The sequence below is a fragment of the Saccopteryx bilineata genome, chromosome 1 (genome assembly GCF_036850765.1).
Source record: "Saccopteryx bilineata isolate mSacBil1 chromosome 1, mSacBil1_pri_phased_curated, whole genome shotgun sequence".
Lineage (NCBI taxonomy): Eukaryota > Metazoa > Chordata > Mammalia > Chiroptera > Emballonuridae > Saccopteryx > Saccopteryx bilineata.
Window position 1 is genome coordinate 128,582,430 of NC_089490.1, and position 15,246 is coordinate 128,597,675.

The 15,246-nt window shown below is 45.4% G+C and overlaps 1 protein-coding gene across 1 annotated transcript; it reads right to left on the minus strand.

Moving 5' to 3' along the window:
* Positions 1-5,750: 5,750 nt before the first annotated feature.
* On the minus strand, positions 5,751-10,600 carry LOC136329446 (keratin, type II cytoskeletal 6A). Its single transcript, XM_066265615.1, has 9 exons — positions 10,001-10,600; positions 8,851-9,065; positions 8,450-8,510; positions 8,199-8,294; positions 7,918-8,082; positions 7,298-7,423; positions 6,629-6,849; positions 6,378-6,412; positions 5,751-6,266 (listed from the first exon to the last, which is right to left on the minus strand). Exons 1-9 carry the CDS (start codon positions 10,520-10,522, stop codon positions 6,037-6,039), a joined length of 1,671 nt encoding a protein of 556 aa, XP_066121712.1. The 5' UTR covers positions 10,523-10,600; the 3' UTR covers positions 5,751-6,036.
* Positions 10,601-15,246: the final 4,646 nt, after the last annotated feature.

A 15,246-nucleotide genomic window follows, 5' to 3' on the forward strand; every position in this document is an offset into this window, starting at 1 on the left:
ACAGAGTCAGTCTTTCAGACCTGAAGGAGCCCATATAGGTGAGGACACCAAGGATAAGAACTCTTGCCATTTGGTGGCCAAGGCAGAGTTCCTGATTCCTTCTGACGGCCACATTCGCCCCAAACCTCCCTCACATCACAGAGTCAGGGAGAAAACCTCCCCATGCCTGGAAGCACAGTAGGGGCCCCTCTTGTAAGGAGACGGTGCGTACAATGCCGGCATCTCCAGGGCCCTCACATTGCGTCCCCACAGAAAGTGACTGAGGGATTTAGATGAGAGGATTCCAGGTACATTTTGGCCATGCACCTCTGACCACTTTAATGGCCTCGTTTGTTCCCAGGATTAGAGTATTTTACCAAGTCTCTCTGGTCTGTGCTCCAGAGCTGCCATAGAGGGACACTGTTGGGACAGGAAGGTGAGGGCAAAATGGAATGCCTCTGCAGCCCAGTGAGTGGCATGCCTGATCCTAGGATGGACGTTGAGGGTTTCAGGTGAGCTTTGCTCTCCCTGTTGGCTCCAACAGTCACATTTCAGGCACACACAAGGGGACATAGCCTCCTGAGCATGGGAGGAGGGGCTGGGGAGCTGGCTTGGTTTAACATTTCTCACGGATAAATCAGAGTGGAGCCACCCAAGAATACTGAAGATGGGATTGTGTTTATCTGCTGAACAGACAACTTACCTTGTCTGTAAGGCTGCATTTCTATCTGAGATGTTTCAGTGATGCATTGTTTACGGGGTTTCCACAGGCAGAAGCTTCTGGATGTGGGGTTGTATTTTCCACCATCTCTCGTGGGGCAGCCAGCCTTAGCTTAAGAGTCCCTGGCTCATTCTGGGCAACCTGATGCTCAGCTGACATGCAGGCACCGAGTGAGCACACACTGATGATGAGGATGGTGACAGTGACAGTGATGCTAGAAACCAGGAGTCATTAAGTTGGCAGTGATTGACTCAGTCCCTGGAGAACGGGTACCTCTTGATTGTCTGATTATAGAAGGGCAAACATGCAAAAGCCAAGACACAGAAGGATGAAAAATTACAGTCTGTAACTCATTATTATAAAAGAATTTGTTGAAGAAGGACTGAGCAGGTAACTCTTTCAGTTAGCCAGCTGTTTGTGTGTACCCAAGCTGCAATTGATGTGTAGCCTTGCAGAAGGCTTCTAGGGTGCAAAACCAGGGGAATTTCTGGAACCTAATAGGATGAAATTGTTTCCACTGAACAGACAAGCACCACATCTGTGGTGCATGTCCTATCTAAGTGATCAGGACACTGCTCTCATCTCCCTTTCTGGAAAGTGGCTAACATCGTGTGTGACCCTCTCGGGCAGAGATGCTCCTGGATTCTTTGCATGACTCTCTTCCAGTGGATAGTGAGGATATTCTCCCATGAGGCCAATAAAAGACACCAATTCCTTTAAAAGGAATGCTTCAAAGTGTTTTTCATTCGCCTCAAGCACCTGTTTATTAAGCAAGAGCTAGCCAACCTGGAGTGAACCCAGAGACTAATGAAAATGACGAATGAATTGGGAAATAGGAGGTGTGAGGAAAGGGAAAAGACATTATCATAGGAGACCAATCTGTTTCTTTGTTGTTGTAGCAACCAGGGAATATACTTAAACCGCCACAAGAAAAATTCAATTCAGCATCAAAGGGTTTCTGTGGTCTAGTTGTAAACAGAGATATCCTCTCTCCAGAGATGGTATGAGATTTCTGTAGATTTTTTCTGGAATGATTTAAAGGGTATGATTCTGCAATGAATGAGTTTTTTTTTGTTTGTTTTGTTTTCCTGGAGCACTTAATGTCTCTGTGAGATAAACACCCACTCTTACTTTCTATTTTGATAAGGTTGTTTAGGCATTATGATATTTAATGGGTTTAGTTTTAAAATATGATTTTCTCACTTTTTAAAAAATTTCCACTTGAAATAACTAACACCCATTTAGCCTCTCTGAAGTTGGACCTGCTGTTGGCCACCTGCTTTCAACTTTGAATACATCACCCTTGCCTTTTGGTTTATATGTGTGTGTGTGTGTGTGTGTGTGTGTGTATTTATGGGTGTAGTTCTGGCTCTGCCAGATGAAAGGGATTTTTTTGTAAAGGTAGGCACATGATTAAGTTGAATCAAACATGCACTTAATATGTACCTACCTTCCTTTAATTTATCTGCAGTGTCCAAACCCCGCTATACCACAGAAATCTTACATTGTATTGCTGAGTGACTTTTCCAGGTTGCTGAGTGACATTGGGCATAGATGAGCAAATAATAAGGTTTGGAAGACAGTTTCTGAGACAGGGAAACAAGGATAAAGACAGTCACATTCAATTCATGGCTCCCTCATTACTGAGGAATAAAGAAAAAGTCAGAGTAGAGAAAATAAGGCTTCAGAGACTAGTAAGGGTTCTCAGGAAGAGGAAGACAAAATAAAGCCTGGATCAAGTCCAGAGCTGGGGGAGGAGAGAGAGTAATATGACAGCTCGGGCAAGAGCATCATCCCTCTTCCGCCCAGTGTGGGCTGGGATTCTCAAGCTCAAGGGCAACACTGCTTGGTGTTTGCCCTCAGTGTGTGAATATGGCACCAGCTGACGTCATCATCTAGCAGATGCCTCATAAGTGAGTATTCCACTCCTGTGTCTGCTCTTAGCATCCCAGGGGACTGGCATCTCCACCAGAGGCCAAGCAAAGCAAGAAAGGGTTGGAATGGTGGGGGAGGGCCAGGTAACTCCCTCCATCCACATTTGTACCTCCGCCCATGGCCAGAGGGGGAACTAACTGATGGAGCCAGAGTCTGGTTGAGACCACACCTCCCCACACTGGGGAAGAACACAGATGTTGAAAGGAGGCTGGCTGGTCCTTGGATTCTGGATCAGCCTCTTACTTGTCACTCATCATTATAACTGGGATAAAGTTCAGCAAGGTGGGTGAATACACAAATCAATAATTCTCATGTACTACCTTTCAGTATTTAAAAAATGTGACAGGAAAGAAAGGGTTCTAATTCATAACACACATACTCTCAAGATAACTAAGGATACCTAATAGCAACAATAACAACAAAACAATAAACACAAAAGTAACTAGAAAACATTAAAAAATGATTAGGAATTGCTGTATCAGAAACAAACATGGAATAGAAAAATTTAGTAATTACAGTGGTATGATCACACAAAGTGATCATTGGAACAGAAGAGAAAACGTGTGAATTCAGCATGTAACAAAAGTAATTCAATGGCGAAAATGAGGATGTTTATTTTTATGTGGAGAAAAGGACAAAAAAGAAAATAACAATTACCCAAGTTTCTACTCCTAAATATCAATCACTATTAATATTGTGACTTATTTGATTTCACCCCTGGTTCCATATTAACAACTTTTAATAGATCACTTATATAATAAACACAATGTCCTTTAAAAAATAATCCATGGCTCAAGTTCCAGCAAAGCTAGCCAGCCAGCTGTTCCTGCTATCTCCTGCTCTCAAGATCAATCCTGAGACATTATAGAAACATATGGAAGGCATGGGTAGTAGGAATTGCCAATAACTACAAAAAAGCTTTAAGAAGCCCCAGGGGAGCTCAAGGTTCTGTGAGCTGATTTGTGTGGGGGCAAGCGGGTGGCTGTAGCCTGGAGTGGAGGCCTGGGTAGAAGGAGGGGAAGTTAGAGAAAAGGGTCCTAGGTTTGGTCTCTACCTGTCAGCTATGCCTCTACAGCAGGATCCAGAGCAGCAGCCCAGCCACAGTGCCCTTGTCTGTAGCCCAATACGAGGGCAGATCTACCTCAGAGGTAGAGATGCCAGATTTAGTGAATAAAAATACAAGTTCAATTTGAATTTCAGATAAACAACAAATAGTTTTTAGTGCAAGTATATATATTCCGTGCAATATTTGAGACATACTTGTACTAATTAATTTTAATTGTTTATGTGAAATTCAAATTTAGGTAAGCATTCTCTATTTTGTCTGGGTGGCCCTATTCATAGGTGACGGAGATAGTAACGTCTGCTTTGAGTATCAAGCCTGCTGCCAGTAGTTGGCCTCTGTAGAACTGAGTACTCATCTGGCCTCCACTCAAAGGTGGTGAGGGAGGCCTGTAGGCAACCTGCTGTCATGGAGCTTTTCACGTGAGAAGGGTAGCGAGAGCCTGAGCCTGGCTCACTGGGAAGTCTTACTATTAGCTTCTGGGATTTTTACAGAGTGGTAGTTCGTAAGCTCTGCTTCCATCATGCCCTTGACCTCAAACCTTGTAGCTATAGAATAGAAGGGTAGGGAGGTCACTAATCCTCAAAAGTTTCTCCCAGATCCAAATCTCTGCCTAGTAACCAGCTCAGCAGCAAGATGCTTGCCAACTTGCAGACAACCATGGAATAAGACTAGACGGCAACCTGACTCATGACCTGGGGCACAGAGTCTCTGCCAAGGGCTTCAAATGATCAAAATGTTATTATAACTGAGTGGCTTATTGTTGTTCTTATGGACATTTACTTTGCCTTTTTAGTTTTTTGCATATAGACAAGACTGGGTATAAAATATCTGATTAGCCAAATTCTAGAATAAACTTGTATAAACATGACCTGAAAAATAGTCCATTTCTGTCTAAAAGACAAAATATAATGCTGACACTGATAAAAGGAAGTTTTGAATGAGCCCTCCAAAATCAAATTTTGCTTGTCAAATTGTGCATACATTCTTACACTGACAATGGTTTTCAGATATCTGATCATAAAAAGAGATTGTCCTCAGCCAGAACCAACCTTCGTGTGTGTGTCATCTGTCCACTTGGGCCACTTTAGAACAAAGTTTCTAACCCACACTTTTGGAAGTTTTATTAATTTATTTTATTGACTTTTTTGACAGCTTTATTTTGTTTCAAAGGTATGGGGATATAATGAATGGGCAGTCAAATTTACTGTTTTTAGGTGTACAGTTCAATAAATTTTAATGAGCGTTTGTCAAAAGAAGTTCCCCAGTGAAATCCAGCTGTTTTTAGCTGCAAGGAAATCCATTCTGACTCATTCAGCACTATGTGGCTCTACTAATTTAGTCACTACAACCTGGGGATATTCCTTTTCTGGATCAAATGGTTCGCTGCATCTCAGATGTTATATTAGATCAACAACTTTGTGGCAAAAGTCTCAGAGACCAGGGTGGGGACTAAGCCACCAAATAATGGAGCTGGAGAAACAAAATCCCTGTTATGAGATTATGCTGATTTAGGTTCCAGGACACTGGCTTTTCTTTTCTTTTCTTTCTTTTTTTTTTTTTTTTTTAAAAGACTTCATTTAGAGAAGGAGCCTTGAGTGGCAGAGGGCTGAAGAGTTGTTGGTAGTCATCCGACCGCAGGATAACTGAGCATCACATAATGCTGACCGACAGAGTTGGGTATGAGGCAGGGTAAGTTATCAGTGGTGCTGAGAGATGGTTTTCCGAAGATGAGGATCGTTGTGCAGGATGAGAAAGTTTCAGAACGAATACTTAATCAGCAATACAGACCAACACAGGATCTTTGTCTTAGAAATATGCTTTATTGAACACAACGACAACAACAAGATAAAGAACGGAGAAAAACATTGCAGGGCTATGATTCAGAACAGGGGAGTGTTGTGTAAATGGCATCTGGGGACACTGACGAGAAGATATTTGTCTTATGGGCAACTCCTGAGAGGAGTTATAATGAGCAGGACACCAGACCTCAAAGGAAAGACTCCCCATTCTGCAGATGATATAGATCAAGTTTCCATTTTCGGAGTGGCATTGGTCATTTTCATCCCCAAATTAGGGCAGAATGATGTAACTGATAGTGATATGGGAACATAAAAGAGATGTCTACATGTCTGCACAACACTGATTGTTGACCTCCCCAAGGTGAGTGAGAGCTCAGACCCAGCAGATATAGATAGAGAAAGTAAGGACGAGGCAACTCCAGCTTCACCCAGGGCCAAGAGAAATCTGAGGCAGGAGAGAAGAAGCAACTTAAGAGAGGCCATGCAGCTAGACAGGAGGCCTGAGACAATGTGGGACCAAGAGTCAACAGGGGACTTCAGTGCTTGTAGCTCTTCCTGCTGGAGGTCGAGGTGGTTGTGTATTTGATGGTGGAACTTGTGCCCCCAGAGCTGAGGCCACCGGCCAAGCCTCTGCCACTGCCAGAACTGAAGCCTCCTCCAAGGCCACTGCTGCCGTACGAGTAGCTGCTGCCTCCGCCCAGTCCGAAGCCGCTGCCCGCACCGCTGCCGCTACCATAACCACCGGAGACGGTGGACTGCACCACAGCTGGGGAGGGGAGGGGGACAAGGACACACAGAGATGATGAGCGCATTCTGCCAGCCTGAGTCCAGTCAGAAGATCTCAGGGCAAGGGAGGGAGGTCAGCAAAGATACTTACAGATGTTGACAGGTCCAACGCCTTCCCCGCTCAGCCTAGGAGGGAGGAAACACAGGGACCATGAGACCTCAGAGAGCCACTACTGGACCAGTGAGGGAGCCTCCATGTGAGGACAACCCATGGGTAAACTGCCTTCTCAATGGATCTCTGAGAGTAGCAACTCTGGCCACCCCCAGAGTGCTTTAACTTGTGTTCATGGTGGGACATCAGGGAGAGCACCCAGATGACTGAGGCGGTTGTGAGTTACCCACCTGCACTCCTCGCCTTCCAGCAGCTTCCTGTAGGTGGCGATCTCCACGTCCAGGGCCAGCTTGACGTTCATCAGCTCCTGGTACTCCTTCAGGAGCCGGGCCATGTCCTGCTTGGCCTTCTGCAGGGCGTCCTCCAGCTCGGTCAGCTTAGTCTTGGCGTCCTTCAGGGCCAGCTCCCCACGCTGCTCAGCATCAGCGATGGCGGCCTGCAAGTTGGCGCACTGTGGGGGAGATAGGTGGAATGACTTTGTAATTTAGATCTCCAGAGCAGCTAACCCTAATTCCTCTTTCTCAGTGAGGAAGAGATTCAGAGTCTAGATTGCATGGAAAAGGAGTTCAGACCCTCTTTGTCCAGTCTCTGTCCATTCTGCAAACCATGTCTAGTTTATGAGTCAGCTGAGAGAGCCCGTGCCCCTCTGTTTTCTACCCTGCATAAGGCTGTAGATTGGCAGCCCCAACAGCGGAAGCTGGTTCACCTGTTTGAATCCTGCCCTTGGGCTAGGAACCATCTCCCTTACTGTGGGAACTCACTACAGGTGAAAACTGCATGGTCTCTCTCCCTGTTCTTTTTCCAATCCCCAGGACTTTCACAAAGGATAGCCACATTTGTGATGGCCACAGGGTGGCCTAGCAAGGAAACGATGCTATCCTTCATAATCCACACCATACCTGTTTCTTGACATGGTCGATCTCAGATCTCAGCCTCTGGATCATGCGGTTGATCTCAGCGATCTCCTGTTTGGTGTTGCGAAGGTCGTCCCCGTGTCTGCCAGCTGTGACCTGCAGCTCCTCGTACTGTAGTCCAGAGTGGAGAAAGTGATGTATATGGGCTTCCACAGGTGAACGGGGACTGTTACACTGAATCAGGCTCTTAATAATTAAAGCTAATGGCTTCTCCAGAAGACATTTTAGGAAATGCTGATGTTACCAGGTCATTGGATACTATACCCTGATGTCAGACCAACCTTTTTATGAAAGCACTGACTTTCTAGTTTTCTTCAGCACCAGCAATGTCCTGTTCTGGTTTTCTGAGAACCAGCATTATGGTGAGGCTAAAGAAGAGATCACTAAGTCCTTATCCACATTAGCTTTCCTCTTGCTTGGGTTTCTTTGACTTACTAGAATTGCACATAAATCTCTAAGTATCTACTCTATCAGTGCAGGGTACACAGTTTGTGAGAGAACACCAGCTTCCTAGAATTGCATTTTCCCACTGAAGTCTGGTGGCTTTGCTGCTGTTTTGGGAGCGGTCATAGGGATTTCTCAGCAGCTGTCCACTCACTGCTCACCTTGGTCTGGTACCAGGACTCAGCCTCAGCCCGGCTCCTTTGAGCGATGTCCTCATATTGGGCTTTCACCTCAGCGATGATGCTGTTCAGGTCTAGGTCACGGTTGTTGTCCATCGACAGGACCACAGAAGTGTCTGAGATGTGGGTTTGCATCTGAGCCAGTTCCTGCAGAACAGAAGATCATCAGATCATTTTCTCTTGTGACGTTTACAGACTTCCCACCCCACAATCTTCCATCCTTTTGCGGAGCCTCATTAGAGTAAGTAAAAGGAGATGCTTACTGCGTCATAGAAGGCTCTCGTGAAGTTGATTTCATCCATGAGACCATCTACCTTGGCCTGTAGTTCAACCTTATTCATGTAGGCAGCATCCACATCCTGGAGAATAAGCCAACCACATGGAGTCAGCCAAGCCCTCCTTCCCCATCTGCCCATCTTTTAGCCTCCCCACCTGTTCTTCTTAGATGTGAGCAGGGTTCCAGAGACCTCTCCTTCTGCAAAGAAACAGGAACCCCTCATCTTAATCAGCTCACCTTCTTCAGAGTCACAAATTCATTCTCTGCTGTGGTGCGCTTATTGATTTCATCTTCATATCTAGAATGAGAAAGACATAGATGTAACTGAGTCAGTGGTGAAGATGATACAGAAAAGGCAGCCTGGAGTCAGAACTTCCCATGATGCATCTATCCAAATGAAAGCTTCTTGCCCATGAGCCTGAGAGAAGTTTTTGTGTCCTAAATTGTTTCTTGTTTTGCTTTCCCTATCCACTTATCTGGCCTTTTTGTCTGGGGGTTTGTTTTTAGGTAACATTTGCAGATTTCATTTTCGTGGACATGTGTTGCTACCAAACCATGCTCACATCTGTACCTGGACACTCACTAGGTTTCACGTACATGCTTCAGAAAACTGAGCCTATTTCTCTCCTTTAACTCACTTGCTCTTGAAGTCCTCCACCATGTCCTGCATGCCCCTGAGCTCCGAGTCCAGGCGGCCTCTCTCCCCAACGATACTGTCCAGCTGTCTCCTGAGGTTGTTGATGTACTGCTCGAACAAAGGCTCCAGGTTCTGCCTCACGGTCTTGGTGCCCTGCTCCTGCAGCAGGGTCCACTTGGTGTCCAGGACCTTGTTCTGCTGCTCCAGGAAGCGCACCTACAGGAATGCAAGGTGGTTATTTGCCAGGTGAAGGAAGGAGAAAAGTGATTTGAGCTGTTGGGTGCTGGAGAATGGCTGAGTGGTCACCACGGTTATGGGCTACTATAGAACAGGTGCAGAAGTTCATGCTGACAGTCCTGCTCCACCAAACTGCTTTCTTCACGCAGAAAGATCTCATCAGTGACATTTTCTCATGGACCTTGAGGTGATCTCACCCTCTAAGTTATGAAGCCTGTCAGTGACTTTCAACATTGCTTCTTTTGCTTTTGAGAAGTTCAATGACATATCTAGTTCAAAACAGTATTTTCCTGATACATTGCACAAAACTTTTTTTTTAATAGTACCTTAGTTAAAGGACTATTAAATGTTTAGAATCTGATGATTAAATTCCAATCTATTGTTGCTTTCTAATCTAACGGTCCATTCAATGCACAAATCTTTTTTAAAAATAAACTCCATCGATGGTCATTACCCAGTTCTACATATTTAGTATTTCAATGGCTATGTAGGTGTTTCTGAATCTTTTATTTTAATCCAGGCAGAAGTATTTTTATTTTCCCTTTTCTGTCACTCTTTTTCCTCTTGCCCAGAGCCCTAGAACAGTTTTCCGCTAGAATTTTATTGCTAATGTTTTAGGTTCAGATTGTAAAGTTGACTCATTCCAGTTTCTAACTGCTTTTTCTTTGTCCCACGGTTGTCAAAAGCTGAGAATTTTTCTAGACAGGAATCAGAGACATCTAAGAGCTTTTGAAGTTCTGAATGATTTGATCTCCTTCTGCCTATGGTCAACATGGAGCTAATTTGGCATCCCAGGAAAGAGCTAGTCTGAGTCCTCCATCCCTCTCCCTTATTCTCCCCCTGGCAGGACAGTTGTTGGTCCTGTAGCTCGGGGACTCTGATTCCCTACTGCAGGGCAGTGCTTCCCAGCTCACCTTGTCGATGAAGGAGGCGAACTTGTTGTTGAGGGTCTTGATCTGCTCCCGCTCCTCAGTTCTCACCCGCTGGATGGCGGGGTCGATTTGCAGGTTCAGAGGGGTGAGGAGACTCTGGTTGACTGTGACCTCTTGGATGCCTCCAGGGGGACAGACAGGGAAGCCAGCAAGACCAGCTCCACCACCAAACCCAAAGCCACTACCAGCTGCACCACCAAAACCAAATCCGCTCCCGGCTCCACCTCCAAAGCCAAAGCTGCCTCCAACTCTGCCACCATATCCGCCACCGACGGCACAGCTGCCGCCTCCAATGGAGATCCTCTTGGAGCCTCCCAGGTTATAGAGGCTGCGGCTGCCAAAGCCAGCTCCTCCACACATTCCACCAAGGCCACCACTGCCTCTGGAGCGGGACACAGAGACACTGCTGAAGCCAGAGCGGCTGACCCCGGGTCCTCTGGCTGAGCCGGCACTGAAGCCACGGTGGCTGGTGCTTTGGGTCCTCACGGTGGATTTGCTAGACATGGTTCTTGAAGATGAGAAGGCTGAAGAAAGCGTGAGAGGCTGGAGAGCAGAGCTGAGAGGAAAGTCTGTGTGTGATGAGAGTCCCAGCAACAGTTTATATATGGTGAAAATGGGCTGGGCTCAGTCCTGGAAGGTGAGCTTGCAGATTGGAAGGGTTGGGCCTTACAAATAGTGAGGTCACCTCCAGCATCTAGAAAGGTATGGAATATAAAGATTGCATTTTTTGGTTTCCTTGATTCATGGAGAAATTCTCTTGCCTTCCAGCCTTGACTTGATCCCTACACAATAAGGTTGAATGTAAATTCACTGAAGTCATGAGTTAGTCATGTTCTCAAACAAAGAAGACAAGGCAGTGATCTATGATAATTGTCTTTTCCTTCTGCTTACTCAGACACACCTCTGTGTGTCCCCTTCCCACACAGGTTTTCTCCTACACCAGCACCACCCTTCCCATCAGGATGGGACCGTGTGTGAGGGAGTACTGGCGTCTGCTCATGCCCTGAGCAGGAAGTGTCCTGCAGTGTTCTTCCCACCATGTTCGAACCTGCCCTTCTGGAGCTCCTGGGTGTCGTTTCTGGTGACTTGGCCATGGTAACAGGGGCTATGAGCTTTTCTTGAAAGGCAAGAAGAACAAAATAACTGAGGTTTTACAGTACAAGGTCAACAATTACTCTCTGTCCTGTCCAATAAGGTGCTCAATGGGTAGTTTTCTGAGAGGACATCGCCCGAGGCCAGTCTGCTTAGAGCCCTGACTGCTGCCCGGGTTCTCTCCATGCCTGTGCCTCCCTCCTCAAGGTGTGCTTTTCTAGTGAGCTGATGAGCATATCAATTTTTCTTTCCACTTAGCATTCATAGACCCTGTTTCTCGACTGCTTTGGAATGTTCACTTAGAGATTAACTTAAAGCATCTAAAATAAATAGGACAAAAATCAATAAGTAATTCACGGAATTTTTATTTCAACAGATTTGGAGATCTCTTACACCTCAAGAATCAAGTATCTTAATGGGTGTCTAGACAAAGTGAGGGCATTTAAAAGCAGTGAATCATAAAAAATGTGCCCTTACAAGTGTGGTGATATCACAAGTAAATTCCAACTGTGTATTTCTTTTCTCAGTGCTTGGTATCTTAAATTCCTACACACTTTCTTAGAAAAGATAAAAGCTGTCAAATGACTATGACTCTTGATTCAGAGGGGAATGAGGTTCATTTTTTTTTTTTTTCCAGTCCAGACATTAAGGGCTGAGCACAAAGAGCACTGGGAGCAAGTGCAGGCATGTTGTTCCAGGAGAACATCTGGTTAAATGGACGACCAGGCAAAGAAAGATAAGCACCACATTGGGATGATCCGAGGAAAGCTCCTGGTACTGTTTTATAAGCAGACTCATCTCTTCATTGTTTTGAGGGATTGTATGTAAGAGGGCAGGGCATTCCCTGCCCAAAGGAGATGCTAATTCAGTGTCTGGCTGGGAACAGACACTGGAAACAGTTCCCCTCCCCTGACCCTAGTTGCACAATGTTTGACCAAGAAATGTGCTGTCACCAAGTTCTGGGAAAGAAGCGTTCCTTCTCACGGCATTGTGTTGTGATCCATACTACTTATTTTGGGGACAGAGGCTTTAATCTAGGCACAGATGATGTCAGGAAAGGTTGGAGTTGTTGTCAAGTCGGGTGGGAGCGGCATGCATTTGCCCAGTGTCTTATGTTCATGTCAAAGCCCCTGGTTGTTTTCGCACTGTGATGACAGAGTTGCGTAGTTGTAATAGAGTGTATGACTCACAAAGACTAAGACATTTATTATTTGGCCCTGTCAAGAAAAGCCTGCCAACTCCTGGTTAAGAGTATGGGCTTTGGAGACACAGTCCTCAGGCTCCCTGTGTTTGTATGCAGGTTATTCATTTTTACAGATTTCAACTGGGGGTGAAAATAGTACCTACCTCTCAGTGTTGTGAGGATTACAGGCAACGATTAATGTAAAAGCCTTAGCAGTTTCTGCACATAAGCTCTCAGCGAAGGTGAGCTAATATCATTATTGTGATGGAAGTATGAAAAAGCTTGCTGTATACAGGTACCCACCAGAGACTTCAAGAACTAGAACACAAATGCAGCCTATGTGTGTCTGTGTGTAACGTGTGGGGTGGTGGTGAAAGGAAATGAAAGCAACAGTAGTAAGGACGTGGAAGCTACACACAGGCAGATGCTTGGGCAACACCTCGTCCAAGTTGCTGGAAGATAACGGTGATTGGCAATCGGAAGGAGGATCAGAGTCCTTGGTGGGAGCCCAGCGGGCTGTTCCTTTCCCTCTCTGGAGCCAGGCTCCCCTGCACCGTCCTCTGCTGGGTCCTCGTCTGTCCTCTGGGCTGTGCACACAGAGACGGGCTGCCATCTACCAGCACAGGTAACCAGATCAGTTTCTCCTTTAGTACTGATTTTATTTATTTCTGGGGTGAGAGGTGGACTCATCTCTGAATGAAGTATATAATCTAATTGCAGCAGGAACCTCACATTCAACCATTTAGCCTATCAGAGAATGACTTAACTTCAACATATTATCTAATCCCAAGATTGGCATGCATATCAGGCAGTACCAGCAATGCACAAGTATCACATTCAGTGTCCTGACACATGTATTTCTCTTACTGGTTGACTTATAAGACATTCTCTAATATTAATATTATATATAATATATTATATATAAGGATATACCTTTTCCCCCCAAATTTCCAATACTACCTACCAGGGAATGATGCCCTGGGAACCAATCCCTGTGACCCTGACCATGAGTGAGGTCAGTTGAGAGGGCTCAGGAGGCATGATGAGGCATCCGTGGCAGATCCAGTCCTGATTACACTCTTTCCTAGTCTCGTCAACCTTAAAAGGTCAACTTTGTACTTGATTCATTTGCCCTTGATTTTCTGTATCTTTGTTTGGGTGTGGGGAGATGCTCCATGTTTCCTAATCCACTTTTAGACTGCTTCCATGAGCTAAGCTGAACTTTTTTCCTCCTTTAGAGTCCAGTCCTCCGCTTTGACATTCAGGAGTAGGCTGTGTTCATAGGTGGTTGGGACACACTGAATGGTTAGAGAATTGACTTTTCAAATGAAATCTCGCAGTGACCCTGAATCATGTTCCATGGTGGAGTTCAGGTGACAAATATTTTCCCAGAAGAATAGGATAGGAAGGCCAGACCTTCATAATAAGATTAGAGCAAAGAGTGATAGTTCATGCAACTATGTGAGAGAAACTGCAGCAAGCAGTGAGTAACTCCAGGGACAGCTGGCCTCCTCCCAGCAGGCTGCTGAATGCAGCTTCTCTTCCAGGGGAACCTCCTTGCAGCCTGGTGCTGCTTCTGATTGCCAGGGAATGAGGAAGGTTTGGTCTAAGGCCCAGGGCTTAATCCAAACTGCATTTGTTCCAGCATGGCAGAAGGTGAGAGGAAACCGCTGACGCTTGAGCTCATGGAAAATCTACCTCAAGAGGATTTGCCCTGTCTTTCTGCCTTCCTGGGTGGAGCTGGCCGATAAGCATGAGGGATATAGGCTTTTGTCATCACCTGTCAAAAGCTTAAGACTAAGTGCCTACTGCTGCAAGCTCCAGCACAGGATGCTGCTGCTCAGAGGGAATCCCACAGACCCAGTCCTGCCCCTACGGAGCACCCACTGAAAAGGAAACTGCAGCCATGTGTTTATAAAGAACACATAGTAGCACCAAAGTTGGAGTAAAAGGGCAGCCTTCTATGAAAAAGTAGTGGTTCAGAAAGTATTGAAACTTTTAAAATTGCTTTACTTAGTAACTAGGCTGTTTGAGAACATGTAGTATGCACTAAACTGCAGCATTTCCCTGTATGTCTCACATGGGCCACCTATTATTTTTTTTCTTTTCACAGAAAACAGTGACAGGGTTGCACCTCTGGACATGATACCTGAATGGCTTTGTCTATAGTTGCGGGAAGTTTCTGACAACTCTATTTTCAATTAGGATGGGCTCTACTTAAGGTCAATCATAGGGTCTAGAGGTCTTTGAAAGAACACTTTCCACAGAGCTCAATGAATGCTCAGTTCAAGCATTGACCTGCCTCTGGGACTGCAGTCCCAAATCCCCAGATATCACTCCAGGTGCCTTCTGGGAAGGATAAGTCAAGAACCTCATATTTGTCCAACTTCCTCCTCATAACCTGGAGGAGATGAGGAAGCATTGTGGCTACCATTTCAACCATCACCAACGATATGCAACAGAGAGTCTGGAAAGGATTGAGGTACAAATATTAACCTACAGGCTTGAAGCATGTCATGTGCCTTAAAAGACACAAATTGAGCATTTATATGACTGTGAAAAAAACCTGATTTCAATTGATTTTGTGACATGTTCCTATAAAACCTATTTCCTGAGTAATACATTTTTTAAATTGTTCATTTCCTTTTGACTTACCCTGTAGATGCTGATATTGGGTAGGTAGGTACACTTGAATGTTTAAGTAACTGATATATGCATAACTGGACTGGAGACTGAAGCACATATTTGGAAGAAGGAACAACCCTTGGCTTTCCTAACCAATGGGCGGAAACTAGTTGGGGGAGGAGGAATGATGTGTAAATGACGAGAGAGGCATTTAGATGCTCAGAGGCAAGTTATGTTGGTGGGGGAAAGAAGGGCTTTGGAGAGGATGTGAGGGTGGGGAGAGAGTGAGCTGAACAGCAGGGCTATTGTAGATCACGTCTGGGGTGAG